General features: G+C 43.7%; 1 protein-coding gene across 1 annotated transcript in view; it reads left to right on the forward strand.

The window, feature by feature from the left end:
• TEAD1 (TEA domain transcription factor 1) overlaps positions 1 to 14,798 on the forward strand; it is a gene marked incomplete at its 5' end in the record, with an annotated part of 260,557 nt that overhangs the window by 179,200 nt on the left and 66,559 nt on the right. The window contains 3 exons of the mRNA XM_082660096.1: positions 6,857 to 6,921; positions 9,264 to 9,326; positions 9,416 to 9,478. Of these exons, the coding sequence (XP_082516222.1) occupies positions 6,857 to 6,921; positions 9,264 to 9,326; positions 9,416 to 9,478 (191 nt within the window). The remainder of the gene's footprint in view (positions 1 to 6,856; positions 6,922 to 9,263; positions 9,327 to 9,415; positions 9,479 to 14,798) is intronic.

A 14,798-nucleotide genomic window follows, 5' to 3' on the forward strand; every position in this document is an offset into this window, starting at 1 on the left:
ACCTGCTGTATTCTTGGCACCGGGGGCACACCGATGAGCGAAAACACAAGGTCTCTGCTCCTCTGGAAATTCCTGTCTTTAGTGGGGGAGGCAGGTGTTCATCATGCAGTCATTGAGATAAATGGAACTTGTCAGCTCTGATGCGTGCCATGATTGAGAGGCGTGGAGAGGGGTAGGGTGACTTGAGTCCGTTCTCACGGGTGAGAGTCCTTCACAGATGTAAGCTCCCTGAAGGCAGAGATGGCATCTCTTTACCCCCAGAATCCTAGCGTGTTGCTTGTGCCCTGTAGGTACGGTGGGTGACTGGCCAGCTTTGGTAGACCTCCTTTCTTTCCCAGTGTTGCTGGGGTGATGAAGCAGTGTGTGAGAAATGGCTAATTATTAACTCCTCACAGGTCAGTGAATGGTCTCTACTGCCTCCTCTGGCAGTATCCATAGATACAGACGCCCCAGGTCTTCAGCAGGACAGGTTCATCCAACATCCCCGTTCTGTAGACCTCTCCCTAGCAGCTGACAATTGGTTCCTGCAGTGTACCCTACACCTGTGCTTTTTGTTTGTTGGCTTTCATATTCTAAGATACTTTTTCCTTTACATGAACCTCAGGTCATACAGAGAGGTCCAGAGCTAGAGAGTATTTTAACACCATCTCGTAGAATCTTACCCAAGAAAAGTCCGTTGTAAAGCGCTCTCTCATTGGGCATTGCTGCTGGTGTTGGAGGACAGAATCATGCCTTGTGGTGTTGTCACCTCGTAGAAGACATCTTTCTTTGCTTCTTCTCACTGGGTCATCTTTTTCCAGTTTATGCTGATGATTCAGTGTCAAACTGGATTGTAGGGACATAGGAGCCTCTTTTCTGCTCCTGATGACAATTCATTCCATAAACATTGAGCTGATTGGGAAGGGGAGGCAGAGAAAAGATGAATGTTATTGGCTCTTTTTTTTGTTTTTGGCCTCTAGGTGTGGCTTGTGGGATCTTAGTTCCCCGACCAGGGACTGAACCCCGGGCCCTTGGCAGTGAAAACCCAGAGTCCTAACCACTGGACCACCAGGGAGTTCCCTCATTGGTTGTTGTTCTTGTTGTTCTTTATGCTCTGTTTGCAGCCATGACGTGTGCTGAAACGATCAAATACAAGGCAGAAAATATACGAGCCAGCAGTAAAGAGGCCAAGGTCAAGGGCTGTGGATGTTTAGGGAGAGGGGACCTGACCTCTCCCAGCTGGAAAGCTCATGAAGGACAAGGCATTTGAGAGGTGGGCAGAATCCAGACGTGCAGCACTGGGCAAGGAGATGCAGGCCATGAAAGCAATTGTGTGTTCAGGTACAGAGCTCAGGCAGCTCAGGGTCTTAACAAGGAACAGCCTAATAGTGCCCTTGGGCCAAGTTAAGGCTTGTGAGGGGGTGTGGAAGACCATATGGCTACAACCATAGCATCAGTGCCTGTTTCATACAGCTTTGGTCTAGCAGTCAGAAGAAGCTTGAGTTTTCCATCTGATTCTCGTTCTTTTAACATGGGAAAAACCTGTGGGGGAATCCTCCCATGTCCGTCCCAGCAAAGAGAGGGCTAACAGAGGTTTCCTTAGAGTACACTAAAGCCCCTTCCCCAGGCCAGAGTATGTGTTAGCCTTCAGACCGGCTGCAGCCAGGGAAGAGGTTCCATTCGTTACTTCTTCCTTTGTGGCTCCCTGACTCCATTCAATTACAAAGTGGCTCTTACACTGTTAAAGCCGAGTGTCTCTGGGCTACAATTTGTAGCCACAGACCCTGCATTTGCTGTGCCTCAAACATGACCCTGAGGCCACATCCCATTACACACAAGCCCACAACAACGTTAACCAGTCTTCTCTCTGGGTAAGGCAAGCACAGCGCAAACTCCCTTTCTGTTGGAATCTCTCTCTCTCTCTATTGCCCCTTTAGCGGAAATTTCACAGCAATCTGGGAGGCTGGAAAAGCCAATGATGGGCTCACTTTCAACTGTGTTATGTCACTTAGGAGAAAGGAAAAAGAAAATAAAAACTGGATCGTAGCACTTAGGATCACAGTATAAAAGCGACAGGTCAGGCTGTTTGCCTTTGCTGCTGCCTCTTGCCTGTGGGAAAAGCAAAGGCAACTGCAGCTGCTGCATCTCAGATTTAAAGAAGTGATAGGGTGTGCATTTCTAAAGGACATTCTCTGCTGCAGAGAAGCTGTAGTATAATGACACTTAGTGGTGAAGTGTGACATTGCCACTCAGCTCTATAAGCTATTACAGGTATTTATAGAGAAGAATGAAGGAGATGATTCATGGATGCTGTGAATATAGAACCTGGAGATTCCTGGGCTCAGAAAGAGAAAGTGTGCAGTGGTCAAGGGAGCTTGAGAGTCAGCATGCCTGGTTTTTAGGAGCCCCAGTTTCCTCTGTATATATATTTTAAAATGCTGCTTCCTCTGTCTAAAAGGGTCTTCAGCATACCCCCTCCATTCTGCCTATCAAAATCAGTCTTATCACTGTAGTTAATGATATGCACACTGAAGGATGCAGGGATGTTATCATGCCTGCCACTTATTTTGAAATGCAACAACAACAAAATAAGATGGCTCGGTGGACGGGTAGAAGAGTGGATAGATGGAGTGACATGTGATAAAGCAAATAAAGAAAAAGTGAAGGTAGGATCTGGGTGGTGGGTATATCGTGTATATAGCGTTCACTTTGTATGCTGGAAATTTTTTATAATGTTGGAGAAAATGTAATCTATCTTCAAAGGCTAGCTTATATTTCAGTACTTTGGGGAAGGCTTTCTAGATTTCTGGAATTATTTGTGGCTGATTACCCACATATGTTACTAGGACCTCTTTCAGCTGCTGTCTGACACGTAGAGCTGATTTCCTCTATCTTAGCCCTTGTTTTGGACAGTGAACTCCTTGTGGGCAGCGGGCTAGGCTGTCTTTATATCCCTGATACACCAGACAGGCATCATGTAAGGCACAGGGAGAGATGGTACTCACATACTGTAGGAATAGTTTAGGAATGTCATGATTAACTTTAAAGTTAACTTAGTTGAAAGTAACTTTTGTAATGTAAGGTTTACTGGATCAAGCACCACTATATGTGTACATGTGTATTTTTTTTTGGAAGCAAGAGTTAGAGAAATGAGGGTTAACATTTCTAATAACCAGCATTCTTCATGGCTGTGAAACAGAACTGTGTTGTATGCACCAGAGCCCCACTGCCAGTTACATCAGTGATGTTTGGTGTCCCTGAGTTCCCTGTCCTTGATTGGAGAATTCTGTACCTTAGTACCATGATTCAAATCCAAGGCTTTGAACTGTATGAATCCAACCTGTTTGGAGGGCCATGCTATAGAAATATAAATAGGGCTCAGAAAGTCCTATCAGGGTGGCTAATAAGAATTCATTCAGAACCTAGTAAAATAAGTACAACCCCAAGCACCCAAAAAGATGTTCCAAAATCATTTGGAATGACATACTTGTTTCCTTAAAGGGTGAGCATATTATAATTCTGGGAAGATTTAGAGTTGAATGTAGAAGTTTTTAATATAATCAGAGCCGTAGTGTTAATACTTTTTATTTAAAGGATTTGTGCATGTGAGTACTTCAGTATGCATATTTAAAATAATTTGGCGCACATAACAGGTTAGCCTGTATTTCCAATTTAAAGTATGCAATAAAGTAACAGACTTAGACTTGATTTTAGGGAGGGTTGAAGTCTTAACTAGATTTCTAAGCAATATTGGGGCACTTAAGAGAATTTATTAGGTTTCTAAGAGTTGTTTAAGGGGAGATTTTGTAAGTTAAATCAAACAATTCTAATATTTAAAAGAATTAAATAAATTATAGATTATAAATAACATAGTTTAAATGTTTGAAGGAGTTTAACTAGGTTTGTAAAATGGACCAAACATGAATCCGATGGCCCTTTGAAAGTGATTATAAAAATTATAAGATCTGTAAGTTGAACTGAACTTAAAAGATGAGCTAGGGCATTTAAGGTTTTTAAAAAAATAACTAAACAAATGAAATAAACATTTCTAAAGCCAGGTAAACCTGACTAATGTTTTCTGTGCACAAAACCACCCTTATCGTCATTAAAAAAATTCACAAACAATGAAGTGATTAACAGTCTGCTCTGAGTTCACGGTAGATGCTTAGTGTTAGTGGAATTTGAATTTATAATTTGAATCAGCAATATTCCTTATGGCAGGGCAAGAAGGAACACATAGCAGCTTCAAGTTAATTACTCTTCGTGGCTTGAAACATGGTATGAAAGAAAGAACACAGGCTTTTAAAAGAAAGGTAATCTTGCTCATGTAAAGAACCAGGGACGTGAGAGTCATGACCAGCTTTCCATGAAATGATGTATGTAGCATAGCGCTCAGCACATAGTAGATGCTCAATGAGGTCTTCTTGTAGAAGTAGTGGTCTTTAGAAGCATTTTAATCAAATTATGAGTTGACATTGTTTATGCCACTGCATAAACCACAGGGTGCACAGTCAAACGTGGCTGTCCTAGGTACTGATCTCATTCATTCAACCAAATGCCATAAGAAATTAAAAACTGGTGATATAGGTTGTATGCCACTTGTATCAAGCTATTCTGTCTGCTTTCCTAGAAAATAAGCAAATGGGGAGGGCAGGAGACGTTTTTCCCATCTGGACAAGGTTCAGATGAAATTGCATGTAATTCAGAGCCCTAGATTTATTTCGTCCTGGCCACTCAGCTCCGAACAGGGTGCACAGTGAGGCCCTGAGCTGGAGGATGCTTGGCTCCGCTGCAGACATTGTCATTTAGGTCTGGCTTCTGGTAATTAGGCACTCCTAGCTGGGCTCTGCTGTCAGCCAGCCTTTGAAACAAATTGCAAAATCTGTACAACCATCTGAGAGATGGAGAAGTAGACCCGATGACACTACAGGGGATATTGGTAGTTCTCAAAAGTTGAAAGAGAATGCTTTGAGAAGCAGTCCTCAAAACTGAATTTAGAGGTCCTTTTCCTATGGTTAAAGGGTAAGTTCAGTCACAGAATCAGGATCTGAGATTCAAAGACTGGAATGACAGGCTTAATCTAATAAGATGAAGTACAATAGAAATACACACAGCATTTTGTATTTGGATCTGAAAATCCCAACTACGCATGAAAAGACTGGGAACAGGGGTAGGGATATATCTGAGAATTAGGCTATATGAAAAAGGCCTAAGAGTTCAAATTGACATCAGTTGACGGTTTATTGTGATTCCCCCCCAAATCTAGTGCAGTGTTAGGCTGCATTAACAGAGGTGGAGTATTTAGGACCAGGGAGGTGACTACAGTTCTGGGCTCCAGGCTATGAAAGGAAACTAGACAAAGGATGGTCACAGGATGGATATGGGAGTGTTCCAAAGCTTATCACAGATAACAAAGGAACAGGAAAGGTTTAGCCTGGATACAACTGCAGGAGGACCTGAAAGCTGTCAGTAATATCTGAAAGGCATGTGCATTAAGAACTAGCCTTGTTCTTATTACGGGGAACAAAAAGAATCTGGGGATGAAAGTTACAGGAAGCCTCAAATAAGGAGGGTCTTTTAATTCTTCAGTATATTTTAAGATAGCATGGGCTACTTCCTTAATTCTAGAAGTGCTGGTTTACATAAGGACTTAGACTTTTAGGGGTAGGAAAGGATGACTCAGAAGTACTTCCCAGTCCCAAGATTCCACGATTCCCTTGCCTTCCAGTGACGACCATATCCTGCACGGTCCTAACACGGGCAGGTGGAGAACAGAGCCATAATTACAGGAATGTTCTAGGCAGCGATGGGAGAGGTTTTAGAATTCTCAGGCAAGATTCCCATAAAGACACTGTCACCAGGGCCGCCAGTTCTTTATTCTGCTGGGGAGGTCTGGGGCTTGTGGTACTCTCTGTCACCAGAGGCTGTGTTAGTTCCTCATTTCTTCTTTCTGTGTGCCCAGCAGTGTGCTGCGTGCTGGGGAGACCTTGGGGAACAAGACAAAATCTCTTGCTGTCTTCAGCTATGCAGTATGTGTGGGGAGTAAGACAGCAAACACAAATTAGACCACTAGATAATACCGTGATGATTATAGTGGCAGTTTGGACCCACGTGTCCCGTATGAGTGCATTTATATTTCATATAGTATTAGTAATACATTTCCCCACTTGGCTTTGGGGGTGTAGTTTCCCATTATATTATAGTTCAGGTCGTCTCTTTGAGATTTCTCAGTCTCTTGGAGTAGGGACCAGAGGTATTTGTTTATACTTTAAGGCGTTTTCTTTCCCCCAGAGGTAATAAAGCTTGGAAAAGGTTGAGTCTTTTTTTTTTTTGGCGCTGACAGTTTTGTGTATAGTTTGTTACTGGCACAGTGACTGCATTTAGGGGGGTGTCTGTCTTCATACTGTAGCTTCTTTTCGTTGTGTTTCCGTGGCCAGAGCAGTTCATCCTCTCGTGGCTCTTATGACTCTAACTGGAGTTAACTCTGAGTAGAAACCTGGGTGAGAAGGAATAAGAAAAATAAGACTGGAACAGAACCAGGTCTGTATACTCCCACACTAATCCTTTTATTTGTTTTTTATACAAGTGACCATCCGTTTAGGGACAAGCCTGCAAACACAAAGGCACATTTTAAAAAGGCACATTTCTCTCCTCCATTGCTGACTGTAGTTCATAATTAAATTCCCTTCGTCCTAATTTCTCCTAGGAAATATTGTTTGCAAACGATTGTCCTTTTTATTTTTCTAGCATTAATAAACTTACAGTTGCAACAAAAACTCCTGATTCTGAATTCTATTCTTAGCTTTTCAGAGGCTCCCCCCCTCCCCTGTCCCACCCCAAAGTAACCTACTTTATTGTAAATTCTTCTTTCTTTCAGGTAGGAATGAATTGATAGCCAGATACATCAAACTCAGGACAGGGAAGACGAGGACCAGAAAGCAGGTAAAACAACCGACCTGGAAATTGTGCATGTTAGCGAATGGCCCAAGGAGGCATTTTGGCTGCAGTGGCTGTCTGTGCTTTGGCTCCTAGGAGCCCCCGATTGGAGTTCCCTGTAAGGACGTCAGTGTTGTAGGTGTTTGAAATTGGCTCAGTTTTCACTGTTCATCATTTCAGTGACCTTTTATTATGTGGTCTCTGGAGTTCCTTCTATACACATATGGGAAAGTTTCAGCGCTAAGGACAGTGTATGAACTGTTCCTGTACTGTATTGTAAAACTTAAATTTCTTTCCGAAACTGTGCATCTGCAAACATTGCAAAAGCCGCAGGTGCAGGTATACTTTGCAAGTCATGAAATTTTGAGATTTTGCGCATTGTAAAATCCTGGAACAATTACATATTAGTCATCATTTCAGTGAAAAAGTAACACCAGCAGCCATGAGTATTGGCTGGATTATAAGGCTGAATGATGTGCGTCCAGGGAACTGTTGCTCCTTAAGCTATGGCTTTTTGTCAGTAGCTGCTGTGACTGAAATGAAGTTACAATACCTTTGTGCAGAGCAGGGTCAGGAATTTTCCTCTGCCCTCTGTCAGCGTTCTGGCGCTCTTCGTTCCTTCTGATGTAAAGCAGCCCAAATCTCTGACCCAGTTCAGAACTGGAACGGATGAGAAATTAGTGTTTAACAAAAAACAGAAAAAGAAAGAAATGGAAGGGGGGAAAACCATCAAACCAACCTCATGGGTGAGTTGTTAACAGAAAAAAATATATATGTATATTTTAATGTTGACCTATGCTGACTGAAATGGCATGAATTTTAAAAACTATAATCAAACCAAAAGGCGAGCTCAACTGTGGTCTCGTTAAACCTGAGCAGCAGATTCCAGTCCTCTGCTCAGTGATGAGTTGTTTTCCTGAGTGTTTATGACGGGGAGAGCTTTCCCCAGGAACGCTCCTGTGCCCCAGCCGGGAGCCCACTGCTGAGTCAGCACAGAGGCAGGTGGCCTCCTGCCCGTGCTCAGAGGCAGGGCATTGTCTGTTCGGTGGATATTCCCCCCACTGTGGCCCTCAGCAAGTCAGAGAATCACATCAGAACAAAATTCTGGTGAAAACAAGTGAAAGCAGGAGCAGGATGGAGAGGTGCAGAGGATGGGGGAGAGTTCCTGCTTCTCCGTACTTAAAAAAAAAAAAAAAGGCAGAAGCAAATTGAAACTCGAAGAAAAAGTTAGAGATAAGAGGTTCATTTGTTATCATAAATCCTGTTTTTAGGGTGGCTAGAGTGTTTGAAATCAAGTAATGGCCTCACAGTTGCTGAACTTCTAAATGAGAGGTTCTAAATTTCTGAAACAGACACATCTTAATTCCCAGCATACTGAAGGTGCTGGACCTGGGCTGTCTGCCGGTCTGTGAGCTCTGGTCATGTGCCCAACCCCTTCACTGGGGGGGCACTTCTAAATTTAACCAAGTCCCGCTGAAAGAGATGCAAATTTGTTTACCCCGTGGAATCATTGTGTTTCAGAAGCCGGGCTTGGCTTGCTTTCCACACCCCGGCATCCCGGGGATGTTTTTAGGCGGCAGTTGGTGATACCTCTCCAATGTGAATTTGTTGTTCAGCAAATCCGTGTGGTTTTTCAACCCAGATTTTTAACAGGATGGCTGGCTGGCTGTATTCACACTTTTCGCTCTGTAATAATATGCAAATCCACTTGGCGCCCAGTCAATACCCAAAAGAGTGGAAGGATTAAAGATATTTATAAGGGGGAAAAAAAAAAGCTCTGCTAACTGGGTCTTTCCATTTCTCTTTGAGATCTAATTTACATGTCAGTATTATTTTAACATTTGCTACAGAATCCAGAGCACTTAATGAGATCAGAATACAACCTACAGCTTCAGCTTTTTGATTCTGCGGAATGTGCTAATTTATGGATAGTCTCTTCTAAATTGAGAAAAAGGGATTTTCCCTCCTGATACTGAGAAGCTATAAATATTTTCATTTACCTCTACTCCCACCTTTTTAATTTTATAAAGAAAACAACCCCACTCTCCCCCTCTCATCCCGTGCCCATGATTTCTCCTGGGTGAGAAAACTAAGATTAGTTTCAACTTTCATCCTGACTCCAGTCACTGCAGTGATGACCCAGTCTGAAAAGCTTAGAGCAGCGCTGGGGGCTTGGTGTCTGGCTGGGACTGTGTATTCCTAACTGCAGAGCTTTGTTGAGATGCAAATAACCTTCCCCACCCCCCCACCCCGAAACCCTCCCAAGGAGTAGCGATTTTATATTTGATTTCCTTTTTTTGTTTTGTTTTGTTTTGTTTTGTTTCCCCTCATAAACCCGAACAATGTAGGTGTCTAGTCATATACAGGTCTTAGCAAGAAAGAAAGTTCGAGAAATTCAAGCCGCCATTAAGGTACGTCTGGCTTGCCCAGTTGTAGGGGGCTTTTCATCTCCATGGTTACAGGCTTTTCCTTTGTTTTCCTCCCTTCCCCTACCCTGCAGGTGTCTAGTCACATTCAGGTTCTTGCCAGAAGGAAATCTCGTGATTTTCATTCCAAGCTAAAGGTATGCGCTTTCCTGCTTTTTGGCTTGTGGTTGCTATGCATCTCACTTCCTGTTTTCCATGGTGACTGGTGAATGCCTGGTGCTGGGATTCTGGTAACCTAGTTTCCTCGCATGTGAGAGCTGTTTACATTTCTTTGTGTCTAATCTCTCTGTTTCTGTACTAGCCTCACATTAAGCTCAGAGAGAGAGAGAGAGAGAGAGAGAGAGAGAGAGAGAGAGAGAGTGTGTGTGTGTGTGTGTTTGTGTGTGTGTGTCCCTAATAACAATGCAAATGCAGCAGAGAGCTGGTCTTGATAACTTTTCAGCACAGAAACATGATTTTTTTTTTTACGCTTCAAATAACCACCAAGCAGCCCTGAGCTAGGAGAGGGAAAAAAAGTCAAAGAGATGCAAAGTTGGTGTAGAAATTATAAATGAATCATTTCCAAGTGGCCATCATGAAATTACTTTGAAAAAAATTTAGAAATTATTTTAATTTGTGCTTTTGATGTATTTTCAGTACTTATGAAAAATACATCTTCTTCATGTAATTTTTCATGAGTTCTTCCAACAGAGAGTATTTTCTGCCAGATTTCTTCCACATTGCTTAATGTTTTTTAAGTGTGTGGCTTTGTTAATTAAAAAAGAAATTGGAGGTGAGGGCTTAAAAAAATGATAGGTCTTAGAGATGGGAAAGCTCTTGATCAAATCCATGTTTGCAATTCCGTTTATACTTGAGTTTATTATTTTTTTTGTACATGTGCCTCATGTTCCAGTCTTTTAAAATATATTTCATAGCAAAAACAGAGGCATGGACGACTTAAAAATGCAAGTTCTCCCTATTTTCTCTCGTTCCAAAACTTGCAGTAGAACATGCATGACTTTTTCCCTCCATAATGCCCTATCTGAGAAATGCAAAGGGATTATAGTTTGCGTGGAGGAGCTCTACTCTATAATAAAAATGAATCTGTAGTCCATATTGTTGTCTTTCCCACAAGCCTGTTTTTGGTTCTGTTCTGATTTTTCCCCCCATACATTAAGTAAATTTGTGTTTTTGTTCTAAACTAAAGGACAAATTGTGATTTCACAGCCCCAAGTGGTGAACACTGGGACCCTTCCCAAAGGCCTCCAACATTTTTTATGCAAACGACGCTGACTGTGAAATAGGTCTAGCGACCAGGAAGGCGCATTTGGGGTGCCCTCTGCAGTGGGCAGCATGCTGGCTCGCTCGCTCACACATGTGGCTGATGGTGGCTGGCTTTTAGTTGCACTGGCTGAGCAGTTGGAAGACTAAAATAACTTCGTAGCTCCTGCTTTTTAACCAAAGGTGCAGTCCTTTCTATGTGGATGTAACTACCCCAGTGTTTGCTCAAGTTCTCACTCTGTTTCTAGTTTCTCTAACGGATTAATGATGTACAAAGAAGTTTACAGACATCAATTTTGTGTTTCCATCTGTGATGTTATGAATTGTTCTATTTCTGCATTGTGTGGTTCCTGTATGCTCACCGGGGCACATGGCCCTGGACCGAAAGCCCTGTAAATGGTGGGTAAAGCTCTCCCGGTCAGAGGGGATCCCCATGGGATTCCAGAAGCACTCTTTTTCTCTCTTGGTGACTTGACAAATTTTCCTCAATGGAAACAGTTTTGCCATTATCTTATACATACACATACATACCAACACACAGTCGTTTTTGTGTTTGTTCTTACAAAAAGACTTCCCCCCACTTTCAGCCAGCCCTGGACCACTCTCCTCTGGGGCGGGCACGAAGAAGAGGCAGAGACAGAGGCAGTGGGGTAGCAACTGGCTCAGCATTTCATCTCCAAGAACCACCTCCATCTTCTTACAGTTCCTTTCCTTCCTCCCTACCTCATTACTCTTGGAAAAATGGAGGCCTTTGTTCTTCCCATCAGCTAATACCAGTCGAGTGTTCCAGGCATGGCGCTTATCACAGTGGGCAGTTAACAACCAATCCTCTATTCACAGAGCTGGCCGTGGAAATGGGAATGTGAAATATAGGGCACTGTAGGATAAGTGTCCGCAGAAAGAGCCACAGTTAAATGTGTAGGCAATCCCAGAGACGAGCTGTATGGACAATGTGCTGCTGAGTTTGGGGATGAAAGACAGGAGTTAGTGCAGTGCAGGGCCTCTTGTGTGTTCTCTCATGTAAGCTCACTACAAAGTGAGTTCCATTCTCAGATTTTCAGGAGTAATATTCAGGAAACCAGGGATCCAAAGGTTTAATTAACTCACCAAAAGCCATCCAGCATAGGAAGTGGCGAAGTCAGGATCTGAACTTTCTGAATCCTAAACTACTGCTCTTCCAGACAGGGTTTCCTGTAGCGGAGGCTGAAGTGGATTTCAAGCCGTAGGCTTCTCATCAGTACACACTGTAGATAACGTGTCACCACCCCTCACGCCCCTTTGGACCTGGGCGTGCAGGCCTTGCTTCCCACAGTCCCTCAGCCACTACATTTTAGAAGTAAGATGATTTTTAAATTTTGAGCCATCGGTCAAGATGTGGGCGTAATTTGGGATTGACGGTCATCAGTATCTCGGGGTGATGTGTTCCTGGCTGCAGAGCTGCTGTGTCCCCACTCGGAGGGAGTTAGGACAGTTGAGGAGAATAAGGCTGGCTGCCACCTGCCTGCAGATATCCTGCTGCCTTCACCTCCCACAGGCGTTTTATGTTAAAGATGCCCTCCTTAACCTTCCTGCCAGCCATTACCAGGAAACGGGCTCAGGCCCCTTGGCGTGGTAGGAGGATAGAACTCCTCTCTCTGTCTGCACTTTCTTGTTCAGCTCTGGAGTCTAACGTCCTCGGGAGGCAGGGATGAGCATCCTCGCCGAGTTCCTTGTGGGGTCAGGCTGATAGCCTCTGACTTCTTGGCCTCCCAACACTGGCTAATGAGATAAACTCACTACAGAAGTTGAAGTCATCTCAGTAGACAGCAAGGACAGCTTCTGAGCAGGGGTAGGGGTGGCAGGAAGTATCCAGACTCACAACAGGTGCCGTGCTTTGTCTGAGACGATGCAGCAAGACTTCCTGGAGGAGATAGCCGTTGACTGGCCATCTCCGGACCTGTCCTTGCCGTGCCTTGCCAGCCGGGCTTCTCGCCGTTTCTCCGCATGCTCTGAAGTCAAAGGATTTCTGTTCCCTGGGGTGGACAGAGGCCTGTGGCCCTCCTGTGAAGACTGAAGCCAAGTTTCATTTCCCTGTTCTCCCTCGGGGTTTGAAAAAGTGGTTTGCTCACACCTGGGGCCGGGGCCAGGGCCAGGGCCAGGTGTGGTTTCCGAGGGCACCCTCTTGCCTGTGAGCCTCTCTTCACTTTCCCAGGAAGGGTGCAGGAGAATTCTTGAGGCTAGTGGTTTTCCAGCCTTTTTTAAGCAGCAAAACTCACATTTCAGATTGAAATCTTACTCGAAATTTTCCATATATAAAAGAGTAAAAGCTGTTTTATTTAAAGCTCACACTCTCTCATCCTTAGCAGTGGCCTCTTTGGCTGGTTCTGTTGAATAAGGTTTGAAACCCCACACTGCTTTAGGCAGAAGGAAAAGGAAATGCCCACCTCTCAGCCGTGCCTCCGGCCTTTATGGGACAGCTTGGGGGTCCCACTTAGAGCCCACATTTTCTAAATTCCGTAGCCTGTTCTGCCATAGCCTTCTGAAGAAAACAGGCTCGAGAGAGTGGTTATTCTCATGTCACGGTTGTGGATGAGTCATCCTAGCTACAGAAGTCACGCTCTTGAAAATCTCTTAGGATGCGTTTCAAAGGTCAGCTTTATGCTTCTGCTAAATGCATTGCTTCTCAAAGTGCTTGTTTGTGAGCCAGATCACCCCAAAATGTGTGGATTTTAATTTTCGTTTAAAACAAAATTGTTTTAGTAAAAGTTTTAAGATTTCCGTGTAGATTTGAACTTTAAAAGCGCAGAAATGATTACTTAATTCAGTCCAGTAATGGTTCCATTGAGAAGCCATGTGTTCTAGACCCTTTAGTAGATGTTGGGCGTGGAAAGTTGAATACACAAGAGTCTCTGTTTTGGGGGAACACTCATTCTTTCTGTTATTTTTGGCCACATTTGGGGAAAATACAAGATTCCCGGTGGATTGTCCCCAGCTAGGGGGCTCTGCAGTAGAAATTTAACAGAGCAGTGCAAAGACCACACAGTGAAAAGGATGATTAATTCTGAGTGTGGGGGAATTAAAGAAAGCCCCGTGGAGGGGGTTCCATTAGAACTAAGCGTAGAGGAAGGTAGAGAATTTCCACAGATAATGGGGGTGGGGGGTTGGGGGAACCATGAAGAACACCCATCTAGCTGGAGGCATGGAACGAGGAATGAGACTGGAGGGGTGAGGTTCCCCTGAGGAGCATGGGAACACGCAGGGGTCGTTCACAGTTATGCTTTGGAAAGATCCCTCCAACCATTTTTAGAGGATAGCGCGGAGCGAGGCAAAGCTGGAGGCAGGGAGGCTAATTCAGGGGCTGCTCTAAGAAGCCAAGGGAGCAAGATGTGGGCCTGGACCAGGGGCCGACCAAGCACCCCTGGGGCCCTGCTCCGTGGCTCTTGTCCATCCGTATTGGCACCCTTGGCTGGTCCCCACTCCACTCCAATCTGATTGCTGCATGCTCTTTCTTGCTCATTGTTTTTAAAGAGTGAATTATGTTAAAAAGTTCTATTCTTATTAAGTCTGAAAACTGTACACTGAAACTTTTCAAAGGCAGCATTTAAAACTTAGGTTAGGGCTTCCCTGGTGGCGCAGTAGTTGAGAGTCCGCCTGCCGATGCGGGGGACACGGGTTCGTGCCCCGGTCCGGGAAGATCCCACATGCTGCGGAGCGCTGGGCCCGTGAGCCATGGCCGGTGAGCCTGCACGTCCGGAGCCTGTGCTCCGCAACGGGAGAGGCCACAACAGTGAGAGGCCCACGTACCACAAAATAAATAAATAGATAGATAGATAGATAGATAGATAGATAAATAATAAAAAATTAAAAACATTTAAAAAAAAACTTACGTTATTAAAGCCCAGGTTCTCTTAAAGTAATGGCCATTAACTGAGAGTGTACATCAAAATTAACTATGAAGTTTTTGTTGCTAAATTTTAAATACACCAAAAAGTTAGTACAGAGAATGACATATTAAGCATTCATGTTTGTACTATCCAGAAATGATTCTTTTCATTATATTTCCTTTAAGGTTTTTTTTCTTTTTAACTGAAAGAAATCAAATGGCAAAACATTATTCTTACTTTTTCTAATTTCCTCTACCTACTGTCTTTCCTCAACCAATCTCAGCCCCTCACTATCAGTGTCTTTCCTTGCCATTTAGTATTTCCCTGAGAAAAT

The sequence above is a fragment of the Grampus griseus genome (assembly GCF_964374135.1).
Source record: "Grampus griseus genome assembly, chromosome: 8".
Taxonomy (NCBI): domain Eukaryota; kingdom Metazoa; phylum Chordata; class Mammalia; order Artiodactyla; family Delphinidae; genus Grampus; species Grampus griseus.